The sequence below is a fragment of the Salvelinus alpinus genome, chromosome 2 (assembly GCF_045679555.1).
Source record: "Salvelinus alpinus chromosome 2, SLU_Salpinus.1, whole genome shotgun sequence".
NCBI classification, from domain to species: Eukaryota; Metazoa; Chordata; class Actinopteri; order Salmoniformes; family Salmonidae; genus Salvelinus; species Salvelinus alpinus.
This window is the reverse complement of record NC_092087.1, coordinates 68,931,493-68,945,692: the sequence shown is the minus strand read 5'-3', so window position 1 is coordinate 68,945,692 and position 14,200 is coordinate 68,931,493. Positions and strand designations below refer to the sequence as shown.

At 42.9% G+C, this 14,200-nt stretch overlaps 1 protein-coding gene across 2 annotated transcripts; it reads left to right on the top strand.

Moving 5' to 3' along the window:
* Nucleotides 1–946: 946 nt before the first annotated feature.
* Nucleotides 947–14,063, top strand: LOC139567536 (E3 ubiquitin/ISG15 ligase TRIM25-like). Of its 2 annotated transcripts, XM_071388874.1 has the most exons (11): nucleotides 947–1,080; nucleotides 2,971–3,681; nucleotides 4,533–4,628; nucleotides 4,821–5,054; nucleotides 5,235–5,403; nucleotides 7,212–7,256; nucleotides 7,490–7,597; nucleotides 8,270–8,320; nucleotides 8,975–9,094; nucleotides 10,582–10,641; nucleotides 11,370–14,063. In XM_071388874.1, exons 2-11 carry the CDS (start codon nucleotides 3,073–3,075, stop codon nucleotides 11,900–11,902), a joined length of 2,025 nt encoding a protein of 674 aa, XP_071244975.1. In that variant the 5' UTR covers nucleotides 947–1,080; nucleotides 2,971–3,072; the 3' UTR covers nucleotides 11,903–14,063. The 2 variants fall into 2 exon arrangements, with proteins under 2 accessions (XP_071244975.1, XP_071244976.1); XM_071388875.1 differs by lacking the exon at nucleotides 8,270–8,320.
* Nucleotides 14,064–14,200: the final 137 nt, after the last annotated feature.

Sequence of the window (14,200 nt, the reverse complement as noted above, 5' to 3'; positions counted from 1 at the left end):
TGGAGAGATTACAGAAAGATGAGGAAAGGGATGATCCATCTGATTTGTTTAATTAATAGACATCTGGATACTGTGTATCAGCATTGTGGCCATTTACAGATGGTTCAAAAGCTCCACGGACAGGACGTACTGGGTCAGCATTTGTAGTACAGGAATTTGGGGTGGCAGTCAGGAAACGTATTACAGATCATCTGGCGGTATATACGGCAGAGCTGATGGCCATACTGGCCTTGCGGCGGGTGGAGGAAGTCAAGCCAGACCGTAGTTATTTACTCTGATTCGTGTGCAGTGTTTGAGTCTGCAGTCCTTTAGTACACGTAGCAGACAATACCGGCTTTATGCCGTTCTACAAACAGCCCATGTGTGGTTGAAGGGGAACAAGGCAGTTGATGTACTGCCTAAACAAGAACTTAGTAGTGGGGATGTTGATGTTTAGCTTTCAAATGAGCAAGGCAGAGGCAAAAAGCCTGATGTGGACAGTGGTGGTGCAGAGATGGCAGGAGCAGTGGAATAGAGATACTAAGGGTAGACATTTATTCTAAGTGCAGAGGAATGTCGGGAAGGGGAGGACGGCAGGAAGAGACAGAAGAGAGGGGGCTATTTTTTACAAGATTAGGGGTGGGACACAGCCGGTTAAATAAGACTTTATGGGAAAGCATCCAACAGGAAAGTATGATTATTGCCTTGGAAAAAGAAACAGTGGGGCTTGTATTGACATAGTGTGGGCAGTATGAGTGTGGGCAGTATGAGTGGGTAAGAGGCTGAGATCCAGTATGAGGGAGAAGTGGATACAGGAAATTAGTTTAAAGAGTATACTAAGTAGAACGTCATTATATACAGTCTACATGTTTTGTTGTCTTTTTTAAGAGAAACGGGCTGACAGGTAGAATTTTGTTTCACCCAGTCTCTGGCCCACACTCCAGTACAGTAGGCGGCGGTAATGCACCATAACGTTGGTAGCCAACTGCGGATAAACCCCACCGAAGAAGATTCCATAGGAACGCTCCGCAGAACTCGGATAAATCAGGGGACATACGTAGACTAGTACGGTTGTCAGCTGTCAGTGCACTTTACAGCCTGGTAAGTTTGATTCCGTTGGCTACTTTACTTAAAATGTCATGGTTCAGGTACATTTTATTTTAAAAACACTAAAATCATGAAGGCCTAATTGTTCACTCAAGCTTTTCAAAAGGGGAAACGGTAAGGTTAGATTGAAAATAAAGTAGATAATGACTATGCGCAAAGATAGTATCTTCAAAACCCAAATATTCCGTAGCTGCACCACGGAAGCAAAGATTATCAATACGTTTCGTTTTGCTAATGCATTTTGTTTCGCCAGAGTGACGCACTGAAACTAGATTACCGTTGTACTAGCAGCAGGAGTTTTTCAAAATAAGAGTCTACCTGCAAAGACATGGAAAGCTTTGACTATCCTTTTGTTTAACACTAGTTACGTACAACTGTTTTTCAAAGCATTGCAACCACCTTGGACAACCTATTTTTTACCAGCATTTCATTTGAAAGTTTACACAAATACTGCTATGTTAATACAGTGTTGCTGGCCTTTTACTCCACCCATTCCATTGGCCACAATGCAATTTTTTAAAAATGTTCTTTAAAAAAATAATTGAACCTTTATTTAACTAGGCAAGTCAGTTAAGAACAAATTCTTATTTACAGTGACGGCCTACACTATATGAATTACATACTGGTTTATAGAGAAAAAAACCCATTTGTGCCGATGTTCACAGTCATTGTAAAGCCCTAGTTGTTGCTTTTGTTAACCTGTGTGAAATGGCTAGGTAGTTAGTCGTTGCTCGCTAGTAGTGTTTCAAATCAGTGACCTCACTCCCTCAGACCTTGAAGTAGTTATTTCCCTTGCTCTGCAAGGGCCGCAGTTTTTATGGAGCGATTGGAGAGGGGCGGAAGCAATACTGTTACACTGACAGTAATTTCTGAAGATTAAATAATGTGATTCGAGACTACTTTAAGGAATTAAACATCTGTCCAAGATTTAAAGGTCACACTATTACGTTAACTAAACTCTCATTTTAATATGGTGAAGCTATTCCTGGAAAAGTTTTAATTGGACATTAGTCAAATCAGTGTAAAAGCAGGTGAGCTGGTTCTACTCTTTTTGGCCATTTTCTTGTGCTTTGTGGCGGGAAACTGAGCGGGTCAAGAACAACATGTCAAACCTGCTACTTTATTTACAGTCAACCCTGCTACTTTATGTACGGTCAACCCTGCTACTTTATTTACGGTCAACCCTGCTACTATATGTACGGTCAACCCTGCTACTTTAAGTACGGTCAACCCTGCTACTTTATGTACGGTCAACCCTGCTACTTTATGTACGGTCAACCCTGCTACTTTATGTACGGTCAACCCTTCTACTTTATGTACGGTCAACCCTGCTACTTTATGTACGGTCAACCCTTCTACTTTATGTACGGTCAACCCTTCTACTTTATGTACGGTCAACCCTGCTACTTTATGTACGGTCAACCCTGCTACTTTATGTACGGTCAACCCTGCTACTTTATGTACGGTCAACCCTGCTACTTTATGTACGGTCAACCCTGCTACTTTATGTACGGTCAACCCTGCTACTTTATGTACGGTCAACCCTGCTACTTATTTGTCACCCCCAAAAATATTGAAGGGATTGGGAAAACTTTTTTTTTAAATTAGGTTGAGCATGTGCGTTTTGACATGTTGAAATTCAGCTAAATAAACTTTCCCCCACAAAGTTGCACTACTCCTAAGGCACCTAATTGGTGGAGCTACCCCAGTATTGTGAGCATACCAATAGCTATACCAAGTGGTCTTAATTTCTTTACTTTTTTTACAAAACAAAAAAGACCTTGCATATAAGCACCATGTAAATAGCAATTGATTACAATTTAATATCTTTAGAATGAGTTATCAACATTGCAATGTTTTGAAATGTGGGCTTTTATTTTGAAGGTTTCCATACAACGGTGATGTCATCATTTCTGCTGTTGTCAGAATAGTAGTTTGAACAGAATACTTACAGACAACACAGCAGCAGACAGTTGTAGTTCCATCATGGCCAACGATATGTTTTCCCTCATGAGTCTCGAAGACGAACTGAGCTGTAGCATCTGCCTATGTCCTTTCGACTGTCCGGTGACAATTCCATGTGGACACAACTTTTGCCAAGAGTGTCTCCTAGAAACATGGAAAGACAACTACAGCTGTCCACAATGCCGGACCCACTTCACCACCAAACCAGAGCTGAAGAAGAACACCGTCCTCAGCGCTGTTGTGGAAACGTTCAAGATGAAGTCGAATAAAAGCGACCTCCCCAATGAGACGGATGACTTAATCATGTGGGATGCGGTCAAGATGGAGCCCAAAGAGGTGGTTATCTTGTGCGACACCTGTATGGAAGCCAAAGCGTTCAAGACCTGCCTCACCTGTATGGCGTCGTTCTGCCTTGAGCACGTGAGGCCTCATCAGGAGAACCCAGTGTTTGGCGCGCATCAGCTGAACGAGCCTCTGGGCGACCTGCGCGACCGTATCTGCCCCGACCACCACAAGCTGATGGAGTTCTACTGTGTCCAACATGGCCGCTGTATCTGTGGTGTCTGTCTGCAGCAGGTGCATAAAGGCTGTACCTTCTCCAACCCTGATGAACAACGGGCACTGCAAGAGGTAAGTTTACAATACATTTTAATACACCCCATCCACGGTCAGGCATACAGTAGTGTTGTGCCAGCCCATTGCACCCATGTAGTGCATTACAATCTCTGTCTAGAGGTCTGGACCTTTTTATGAGGGAAAGGGGATATACCAGAGCCTGTCGGTTCAATAGGAGCAAATTAATCATAGTGGGCAGACCAAGCAAGGAGGTGGGCAGAGCCAAGCACGAGCTAGTGAGATCCTATTGGCTCGTTCTAGCATTTATTTGCATATTTCCGTTATGGATTCTAGTTTTGTAAATGGATAAGTGAATGTTGGCCAAAATACTTCTACCACTGGGCTTCCTCTCCTCACCATATTTGGTAGTGAGTGGAAACTAACCAGATGCTTCACATTTATACATCTGGTAAAATACCTAGCATACTGTTCTGTGGGGATACCTAGTAAATTGCTTGCACAACTGAATGCGTTCAACCAAAATGTATCTTCCGCATTTAACCCAACCCCTCTGAATCGGAGAGGTGCGGGTGGCTGCCTTAATCGATGTCCATGTCATCAGCACCCGGGGAGCAGTTGTTAGGGGTTAACTGCCTTGCTCAAGGGCAGAACGGCAGATTTTTCCACCTTTCCGGCTCGGGATTCAAACCACCTTTCGGTTACTGGCCCAACGCTCTTAACCGCTAGGCTACAGGTGTAAGGTCACAGGTTCAAGCCTCACGACTGACCGTTTACCCTATTTTGCTACAGAAGTCATGTGATTGATCAAATCACTAATTCTAAAAGAAAACGAATTATCCCATGTTAAGAGTTAGAATTTTTTATTTTATTTGGTTGAAGATAATATTCATTCATGTCTCATTCAGTCTGATTTGAGGGGCAAGTTGAGTCTGCTGGATGGAAAGATTGACAAGAACCAGATGGTCATCTCTCAGATGAGTGACCAGCAGAGCAAGTTGAAGGTAAGCGATCACTTTTTAAACAAATGACTCAAGAAATTGTCTTGACTACTGTATTCAGTATATAAAGCAGTTTGTAAGCTTTGAGCACCTGGAAAAACTAAATATCGAACAGTCACCGTAAGAGCAGTGTGAGATGCTGTGAGAAATATCAATTTGAGAACTCCACGTATACTTTGTGTCCACCTCCTCCAGGACTCTGCAGCCAGCAGGAAGAGAGCACTAGAGGATGACTACCGTCAAATCCGGGAGCTGCTGGACCGTGACGAGCGTGAGGCTCTGAACACCGTGGACCGGGAGCAGGAGAGCGGTCAGACCAAACTCCAGAACCTCATAAAGAAGTTCAACCAGAACATTGCCAAGCTTAGCGCAGCAAAAGATGGCGTCAACAGCCTGCTCAGTCAGACTCAGACCGTGGCTTTCCTACAGGTGAGTCCAGTGTAGCGGGTTGGCTTCGGTGATCTGCTCTCACTCAGGTGATGAGCAACCTCACCTGGAATCAGAAGACTTGCGTCAGCTCCCGACCTTAGTTCAGTGGGCTAACAGTCTTGAAATTACGATATTGACTAATGTATCTTATTGTTGGTTTTTACCTTTCCTTTGGGACAGGCCTCAGTTGACATGCCGGCAGTGGTGGCCTTTGACCCCTATACCCCGAAGGTGAACCTGGACTCTAAGGCCATGGCAGCCTGGCATGCCTACTCTGCAGTCCTGAGGGAGCATCTTACACATGTACTGAAACAGCCGGTAGAGGCCAGACTGCAGATACTCAAACCAGGTGTGTGTGTATACAAGTGTATAAAACATGCTTATGGGCGGCATTTGTATGATGCCTTGTGATATTTAATTCCCAAACTTTGCATGGACATGTTCAACAATGGTGATTTTTATATTGGAGAGCAATAAGGGATCAAACAATGAGTCCAATCAATCAATAATTCACAATCCAACATCTTATCCCTCAAATTGGTTAGCAATCTGGTGGTTTGAGGCGTTTGCGGTCCAGATTCCAATTATTATACTTAGGTATTCTAAGTGAAATAGTCACCACTATCCGGCCTCCAACCAGTACCCTGCCCTGAACTTTAGTCACTGTTACTACACGGCTACCACCCAGTACTCAACCCTGCACCTTAGAGACTGCCGTCCTATTTACATAGTCATTGAACACCTGTCACTTTAATAATGATTACATACCGTTTTACCCACTTCATATGTATATACTATAAGGCCTATCCTATTTAACTACAGCTTTAAATACAATTTCTATTCATAATGTGTATACACGCCATCATATATAGTGTACAAACCATTAAGAACACCTGTTTTTTCCCTGACATGAACTGACCAGGTGAATCCAGATGAAAGCTATGATCCCTTATTGATGTCACTTGTTAAATCCACTTCAATCAGTGTAGATGAAGAGACATGTAAAAAAATATATATGTTGAAGCCTTGAGACAATGGATGGTGGATGGTGTATGTGTGCCATTCAGAGGGTGAATGGGCAAGACAAAATATTTATGTTCCTTTGGTTGTAGGTGCACCAATTTTAGTGTCAAGAACTGCAATGCTGCTGGGTTTTTCACAGGCAGCAGTTTCCCATGTGTATCAAGAATGGTCCACCACCCAAAGGACATCCAGCCAACTTGACACAACAACTGTGGGAAGCGTCAGCGTCAACATGGGCCAGGATCCCTGTGGAACGCTTGACACCTTGTAGAGTGGGGATGGGCATGACATCAAATCTATTCTTTTTAAAATTTTAAATACTGTGCTACAAAGTACCAGGCACATCTTTCTCCATGGCGGCAGACAGCAGGTAGCCTAGTGGTTAGAGCGTTGGACTTGTAACCGAAAGGTTGCTAGATCGAATCCCGAGCCGACAAGGTAAAAATGTGTCGTTCTGCCCCTGAACAAGGCAGTTAACCCACTGTTCCTAATAATTTCTTAACTGACTTGCCTAGTTAAATAAATAAAAATGCTCACTCTCCCGCCAATTCATACGTATTAATTGATTTCATGGTGTGAATAGCCAAGTTTGGTTAGAGTAGCCAAGTTTGTCTAGGCGCCAGCCGAACTGAAGCATGCTGACGCCTTAACATAGCCCATAGTTTCCGTTAATGATTCTCAAATAGCAATCTAGGAATTAGAATGTGTCTAATTGTTATGATCAATTATTCATGGTTACGCACTGTTGGCATATAGATAAATGCACACATTGTCCAGTGTATTTTAATGATTATAATTTTTTCATTAGAGCCCTCAAATTATGCGAGTACTCATAACAGTGGAAAAATGTCAAATGCCCATCCCTATTGTAGAGTCCATGCCCCGACGAATTGAGGCTGTTCTGAGGGCAAAGGGGGAGTGCAACTCAATATTAGGAAGGTGTTCTTCATGTTTTGTACACTCAGTGTATTCATTTATATTCCGGACTCTGACATCGCTCGTTATTAATTCCTTTTTATTGTATTGTTATAACTGCACTGTTGGAGCTAAGAAAATAAGCCTTTCGCTACACCCGCAATAACATATGCTAAATATGTGTAAATAACCAATAAAATGTGATTTTCTTCCCAACAGCTGAGAGGTTTGCTCCTCCTCTGCTGCCAAACTTCTATGAAATGGGTGAGTGCCATTATGCCCCCTTCTTTAACTACATAACTCCTGCTGGCATACAGTAACGGTTGTAACTTTCCAGAAACATATGGCTTTTGTATGGCTAAAAATTGTACAGCAATAATAATTTGTGAAATCAGTAATAGACTTGTTGTGGTGGTCACTCATAGCCTAATCACAACCTTGGGCACTGTATTTACTTTGATACAGTGTGACAAAGTTTCATCTGGTCTTTGTTTCAGGAGGCATGCCACCACAAGGTCATCCGAGAATGCCTAGATCCCACAGCCCAGGAGCTCCCCTCAGGGCAAACCAGAAGAAGCCTCCACAAGATTCAAACCGAGAGAGAAGTAGGCTATTACAAGATGGGTTCGTTGTGACCGAGAGAGAAGTAGGCTATTACAAGATGGGTTCGTTGTGACCGAGAGAGAAGTAGGCTATTACAAGATGGGTTCGTTGTGACCGAGAGAGAAGTAGGCTATTACAAGATGGGTTCGTTGTGACCGAGAGAGAAGTAGGCTATTACAAGATGGGTTCGTTGTGACCGAGAGAGAAGTAGGCTATTACAAGATGGGTTCGTTGTGACCGAGAGAGAAGTAGACTATTACAAGATGGGTTCGTTGTGACCGAGAGAGAAGTAGGCTATTACAAGATGGGTTTGTTGTGACCGAGAGAGAAGTAGGCTATTACAAGATGGGTCGTTGTGGCCTTGTAGCCTGATAAAGATTCCCTTTTTAGTGTGTCTAGGTACATTTTACCAAGACACTACATAGAATACGATACACCGACTAGGTTTTTCCGTTTCCTTATCAGAGCAGAAAAAAACAGGACAAATACAGCTTGTTCTCGTCAGTCAGAAACATCTGTGACATGAATGGTTCATAAACCAGATAGCAGACTGTTATACTGTCAGTAAAGACTTACTGCCAATTCTACCACTCTATTTACACCTCTAAAGGGTCAACTATGACCCTCAGTTACTTTTTTGATCTCAAAAACTCTCAACCATTTCTCCCTTTCAGAGTCAGACAAGAAACGAGATCACAAGGAATGGAAAGAACATAAGGCTGACAGTGAGAACTGATTTTTCAGTGTTTTTCTGTGTGTTTACTTCAATAACTGCCAAGCTCAGATAACAGGTGTGCTGTGCATGGCATGTGTCAAGTAACATCACAAGTTAAAATGTTATTCGTTTATGGTCTAGTTTAACAGGCTTATGGCGGTTCGGTCTGTTCTGCAAACCTTAGTTGGAGAGAGCGCTTAAAGGGATATTTCGACATTGTCAAATAAGCCAATTTTGTCTAGATGCTCCCATAGACTTCGTCATTGCGCTACTACCAGTTAGTAATCGCATCAGAAACTACCTTCAACTTCCTTCAAACTGCACGCAGAGACAAAAATGGTATCAATGAGTTCATCGGACTCTGAGTAAGTAAAACAATTTTTAAAAAGGGGCTTAATTGTCAAAGTCTATCCCTTTAACCTACATAGTGTAACGACCCTGGGTTTATAAGCGCAGAAATCGACTCTGCCCCTCGAGCATGCTTTTGGGGCACAGTCGATAGCGCGCTGGACTTCGGGCTAGAAGGTCGAGGGTTCGAGACCTGCTCCCTGCCTGTTTCATTACATTTAGGCAGCAGCTGACTCATACAATATTGTGTAAAATAACTGCCTGCTTCATTGGATATGAAAATTATATTGTAAATTAATTGTTTGTCTTCCATCAGAAAATCCCCAAAAGCCACCTAATGCTCGCAGAGAGTCCGCCACTCCTGTTCCACACACACCAAGGGACCACCTCAGAGGACAATCAGCAGAACCCAGACCCAGGAACAGGGAGGACCCAGGTAAATGTTGAATACAATTATATTTTCTGCTCATGCAGCTGAATACCATAAGTGAGCCTCCAATGACAAATTTGAATGCAATTCTGGATACTTGTCACAACTGGGGGGTAATTCTAGCAAGATGGTTTAACATATTTAGGATTCCCTGAACATATCCAGCTTCTCTTAACCAGATGAGTCTGATTTCTTGGTTCCAGAACGTCTGCTTCTCGTTTAAGTAATTGTGCTTAGCGAATTGCAGATTGGTTGATCCGACAACTGGCGCGCAACATTCAAAAAGGGCCTCATGTCGATGACCGAAATAAACTACAGCTATGGAGTCAAGACACAGTCCAATATTTCACAAGTCCAGAACAAGAAACTATTGTAACATACAATGAATATGTTCGCATATTTACCAAAAAATGTAATAGAGGCGCGGGTGCAAAAGCCAGAGAGGGTGCCGGGCAGATAATTGCGGACCGAGTAAATGCTTAAGTGAAGTGGCACAATTCCAATATCCTAATAGGCCTAGCTTACACACATGGGTGATTAGTAATGATGCGTTCACTTCAGAGAGCGCTGTTATTGCAACGCTGGTGATATTCATGTCAAGGCTATGGCCTATGTGAGTTGTAGTAGCCTACGTCACAATTGCAATGGTAGGCCCATTCCATAGCCTATGTAGGATGAATAATAATTTGAGTGCTTTTCATGACAGTGTGTTCTAAGTCGTAACGCCAATGATGTTTGCAAAATCTGCGCTATTTTAATTCGGCTATTTATCATTTATCATGTTGCTTAGGTTTATTCATTTGAGATTAGCAAAGCATCACAGCCTACTGTACCTGCAATTCTGTAAAATACCTCCTTGATTATACAGCTTGATGGGCAGGGAATGCAACAAAGACAACAACAAAGTCTCTAATGCAAGGCAGACTCTTCTTATGGCTCTACGCACAGTTGCCTTGCCAAATCGGTCAGCGTCGCCCTCATTGTACAGGAAACTTCCAGTGGCCAAAAAATTGCTACGTAATGCAGAGTTTCTAGGCCTATAGCAGTAAAGGCGAAACCACGTTGGATTACATTGCCTGTGTACAGGTTGAGTAAGTTGGCCAGATATGAATGATTGTGCGGGAAAAACGATAACGTTCCAAAAGACAATCTTCTGAATGATTTAAAGGATATAGTCAAGGTCCAATCCTTTGTTCCCTTTGTAATGCACGGCAAACAACGAAGGCTCTGATGTCAATTGGATTTTCCGCAAAGGGACAGGCCATAGCCGACGGACAACAATCTTATTGGCGGAGAAGCCCCGTCTTTATTCACCAGGACAGTCGAAGATTCGTTGCTATAGGTCGAGCGCTCTTTCTGGAACCAGAAATTCTGAATTTGCTCAAATTCTAGTTCGACAGATCTCACTAATCTGGCTTTCAGGAATACCCCTCTGGTTTATCAAAGTCACCTATGCACTATACTAAACTAATGGCATGGTATTTTTCTTACAGGACAAGCAAGTGTTCCCCCAAGTATCACCTCTGCAGTAAAACGAAATGACCTCCTACAATGTAAGTTCACAAGTGTTACGAAACCACGTAGCAAACCGGCTCCTCAGTCTAGGGAAGCTAGGAAGTTTGCCAGAAGATACTGACCCTACCGTTGCACTGGGGGTCGGAGCTCAATCATGGTTACGTTAAGACACCGTGGAGCCGGCGTGAGATATGGGACGGAAAACATACCTTGATGCAGGAATGGGATATGCCACTGTACTCCAGACTGTACTTTTCATCCACACTGCTCCATCGGAATCTTCTGGCAAGTCTGTAACCTCTGAGTGTGCGTTCAACATAAGTCAACAGGGTGTTGTAAGTGTCTCTAGGGGAGACGGCTCATATTGGTTATTGATGTTCATATGATGACAAGTATAACCATATACAAAAAGGCATGCCAAACAAAAAAGATTCAAACACTCGGCAGGAAATCCCCATTGGCTTGGGATGCTGCTCTTGATCAGCTTCTAAGATTGTTACAGTAATTGCCACTCAATCACTCACACCTGTGAGCAATTACTCAACCCTTAACCCTGCTGGTAGTCCTAGCACCTGGTCTTGCAGCTGCTGCCAGCAGTGGAGGGATGTCTGTAGTGGAAATAGACTGTCTGTGGTCTAACCACTTATCTACCTGTATTCCCAACACTAGCTTGAAAACAAGTACAGCATTCTGAAGGAACTTTTATAAAAGTGTGTGCATGGGTGTGTTTGTGAGAGAATCTTACCTCCTGTCTCTCCCTCACCAGATGGCACGGTTCTCACCCTTGACCCCAAAACGGCCCACAAGCGCATCTCCCTCACAGAGAACCTGACCATGGCCTCTGTGTCAGACGAGCCCACCCCTTACCCCGATGGCCCCGCCCGCTTCTCTGTCTGCAGCCAGGTGCTCACTTCCAAGGGCTTCTCCCGCGGCCGTCACTACTGGGAGGTCAAGATGAGCAGCAACAACTTCACCGGCATCGGCCTGGCCTACAACAGCATCGACCGGAAGGGTCCGGCTAGCCGGCTGGGGCGTAACGCCCAGTCCTGGTGCGTCGAGTGGTTCAACGTCAAGCTGTCGGCCTGGCACGCCAGCAGTGAGACTGTACTGCAGAACCCGAACCCGACCCGCGTCGGCGTGCTGTTGGATTGCGAGGAGGGAACGGCCACTTTCTATAACGTTCAGGACCGGGCATACCCTTTCCATACGTTTGTGTTCCAGTTCGCCGAGGCAGTGTACCCAGCGTTCTGGCTCTTCTCCAGCGGCTCGTCTGTTAGCCTGTGCAAGCTGCAGTCTTAAGAAGTTAAAACAACACACACACACACACACACACACACACATTGTTCTCCCTCACAAATAATTATAATGTACAGCATCTGGGTCAATAAATTACTTAATCATACTGACATTGGGAACTTATATTGGAAATGTACCTTAAAGGTTATTATTTTGTTGTAGTCACTAACTTTAGTAATAATGCAGTGTAGGTCATATCATTGTGGACTTTGGTCTCTTGTAACTACAGCAACCTCTAAACAGGCAGCATTTGTTAATCAGTAACTAATGAAAACTAAGCACTTGGATACAGGTAAAGAAACATTACAAATGATTATACAATATTATTGTATTGTCAAAAGCATGATGACATCCTTACTACTTTTGTTTTACTGCTGTTGTGATGTCAGCAGCATGCCGTAAAGGATTTTAAGTTGATTTATTCCTTAATGGTTACTCTGACATAGCGAGTTCCATTGGCTGGATAGAAGGAATTATCTGACATTGTGATCATTCATGTCTGATTCGCAAATGGTTACGTGTTATAGGCAAACACGGCTACTAAGTGGTATTTGAACCAGGCGAATGAGTTCTTTCTCCTGTTCTGTAGTCCTGGCTAAATGTCTTGATCATCCAGTTTATTTACAGATACATTTAAGTGGTCTGTGGGTAGCTGTTTCTAGCCTGTTTTATCAGATCTTATGATCTCTTGGCGTGGGTCTTGGTAGTACACAGTAATCACATATAATATACACAAAACACAAATAAACGTGTCTAACATGTATGTTATCTACTGTATATGAACAGTACCACACCGTTCAGAAGGCCATGTACTGGCACACCTATGCAATGCTTTTGCTGGTGTCAGGCATTCCGCATTAGGGAATGTCATATCCAATAACACCACTGGATATAGAGACGCAATGAATAGAAGAGAAAAGCATCCACAATATGCTTGATACCCCTCAAAGGAAAAGTGGGTATCGTTCACTTTTTTTCTTGATCTAATACATTTTCGCTACAGTGTCTCACACAGAGCCTGTAAGTGAAGGGGGTTTCCGCATGGTGCAGTGGGAGGATGTGCTGAAAGCACTTCCTGACACTGCTACTACAGGCTTGATAGAACCTAGCCTGGTTGCCACATCTGCATTTGGTTTAGAATTACAGTGAACAGGGCAGAGGATTTGGTTGATCTGGCAACCAGGCTAGATAGACCCAGCCTGGCCCATAAGAACAAGCAGAGGTCATTTAGACCCTGTGAACAGGAGTTTTTCCAACTCTGGGTTTTGTAAATAGTGATGATTTAGGGCTGGTGTTTTGCCTGTCCATGTGACCAGACAAAGGAAAAACTCTGGGCCAAAGTTATAGCTAATGTAGCTATAGCCCATACCTAGGGCCTTCTCATGTCCTAGAAGGGTACATATGTCTGTTGGTGTTAGTTTGGACATCTGTGGGTGTCACATTGTCTGTGACGTGACTGCATGCTTCTCATAATGTCTCTATTGTTGATTGGATCTTTTCCATTTATGGATATACAGCCATCGCTACGATCGGAGAGCAAGTTGAGAATTGCACGTGATAGATTAATTTTACTTTGCAAAGCCTCATGCCAAATGAATAGTTGGTGTCATTGCCTTCTCCCTCTATAGAAACACTAGTTTTCCTGATTTAACGGATTTCTACTGTTAGTGAAATGAAGGCAAGCTGATATTTAAAGGCAAAGATGAATTCATTTGCCAGATTTAAGCCATTATTGCCACTTGCTTTTTAAGAGATCTCGAAAGGTTTGGACAAAGTTTGAACGACTCGCGTACACAACGCCAGATAAAGAGCAAAGATTAGAGGGCCATAGTCATGGTCCTCGTGTGTTAGCATGTTATCCTCTCTGTCCATTCCTTCCGTCTCATAAGCATGGTTCTTAATTAATGTGCTAATGGTGTCATTCGTGTTGGTTTGGTTTACTGACTTTCAGTTTGATTGGGTCTTGTGTTTAACTGAAACCAAGATATTTGAAATTGTTGATTGTGTTTTAAAGGGTAAGGTATTGATTCTGTTTGTGTATAAGGGGTTTAATCTTGTTAAAGACAACTTGATAATGTCCCCTTGTGATTTACTATTATAAGCTATCTGTGCTGATATATTCATCCAAAAATGTATCACATACAAATACATATAGTTAATGAGGTGTTTGTGGCTTATTTGTTCCTCATATCTACACACACATAGCTATATATATATACACATACATACTGCATTTGGTATTCATATTACTTCAAACTGCTCAGGAGTAGACTTATTGCAATATTATATACTTGCAAAACT

Excerpts from the sequence above, each read along its gene's own strand:
- LOC139567536 (XM_071388874.1), top strand. The coding sequence starts at position 3,073 with ATGGCCAACGATATGTTTTCCCTCATGAGTCTCGAAGACGAACTGAGC. Across the intron at positions 7,257-7,489 it reads GCCAAACTTCTATGAAATGG|GAGGCATGCCACCACAAGGT; the intron begins GTGAGTGCCATT and ends TCTTTGTTTCAG. Across the intron at positions 8,321-8,974 it reads GAAAGAACATAAGGCTGACA|AAAATCCCCAAAAGCCACCT; the intron begins GTGAGAACTGAT and ends GTCTTCCATCAG.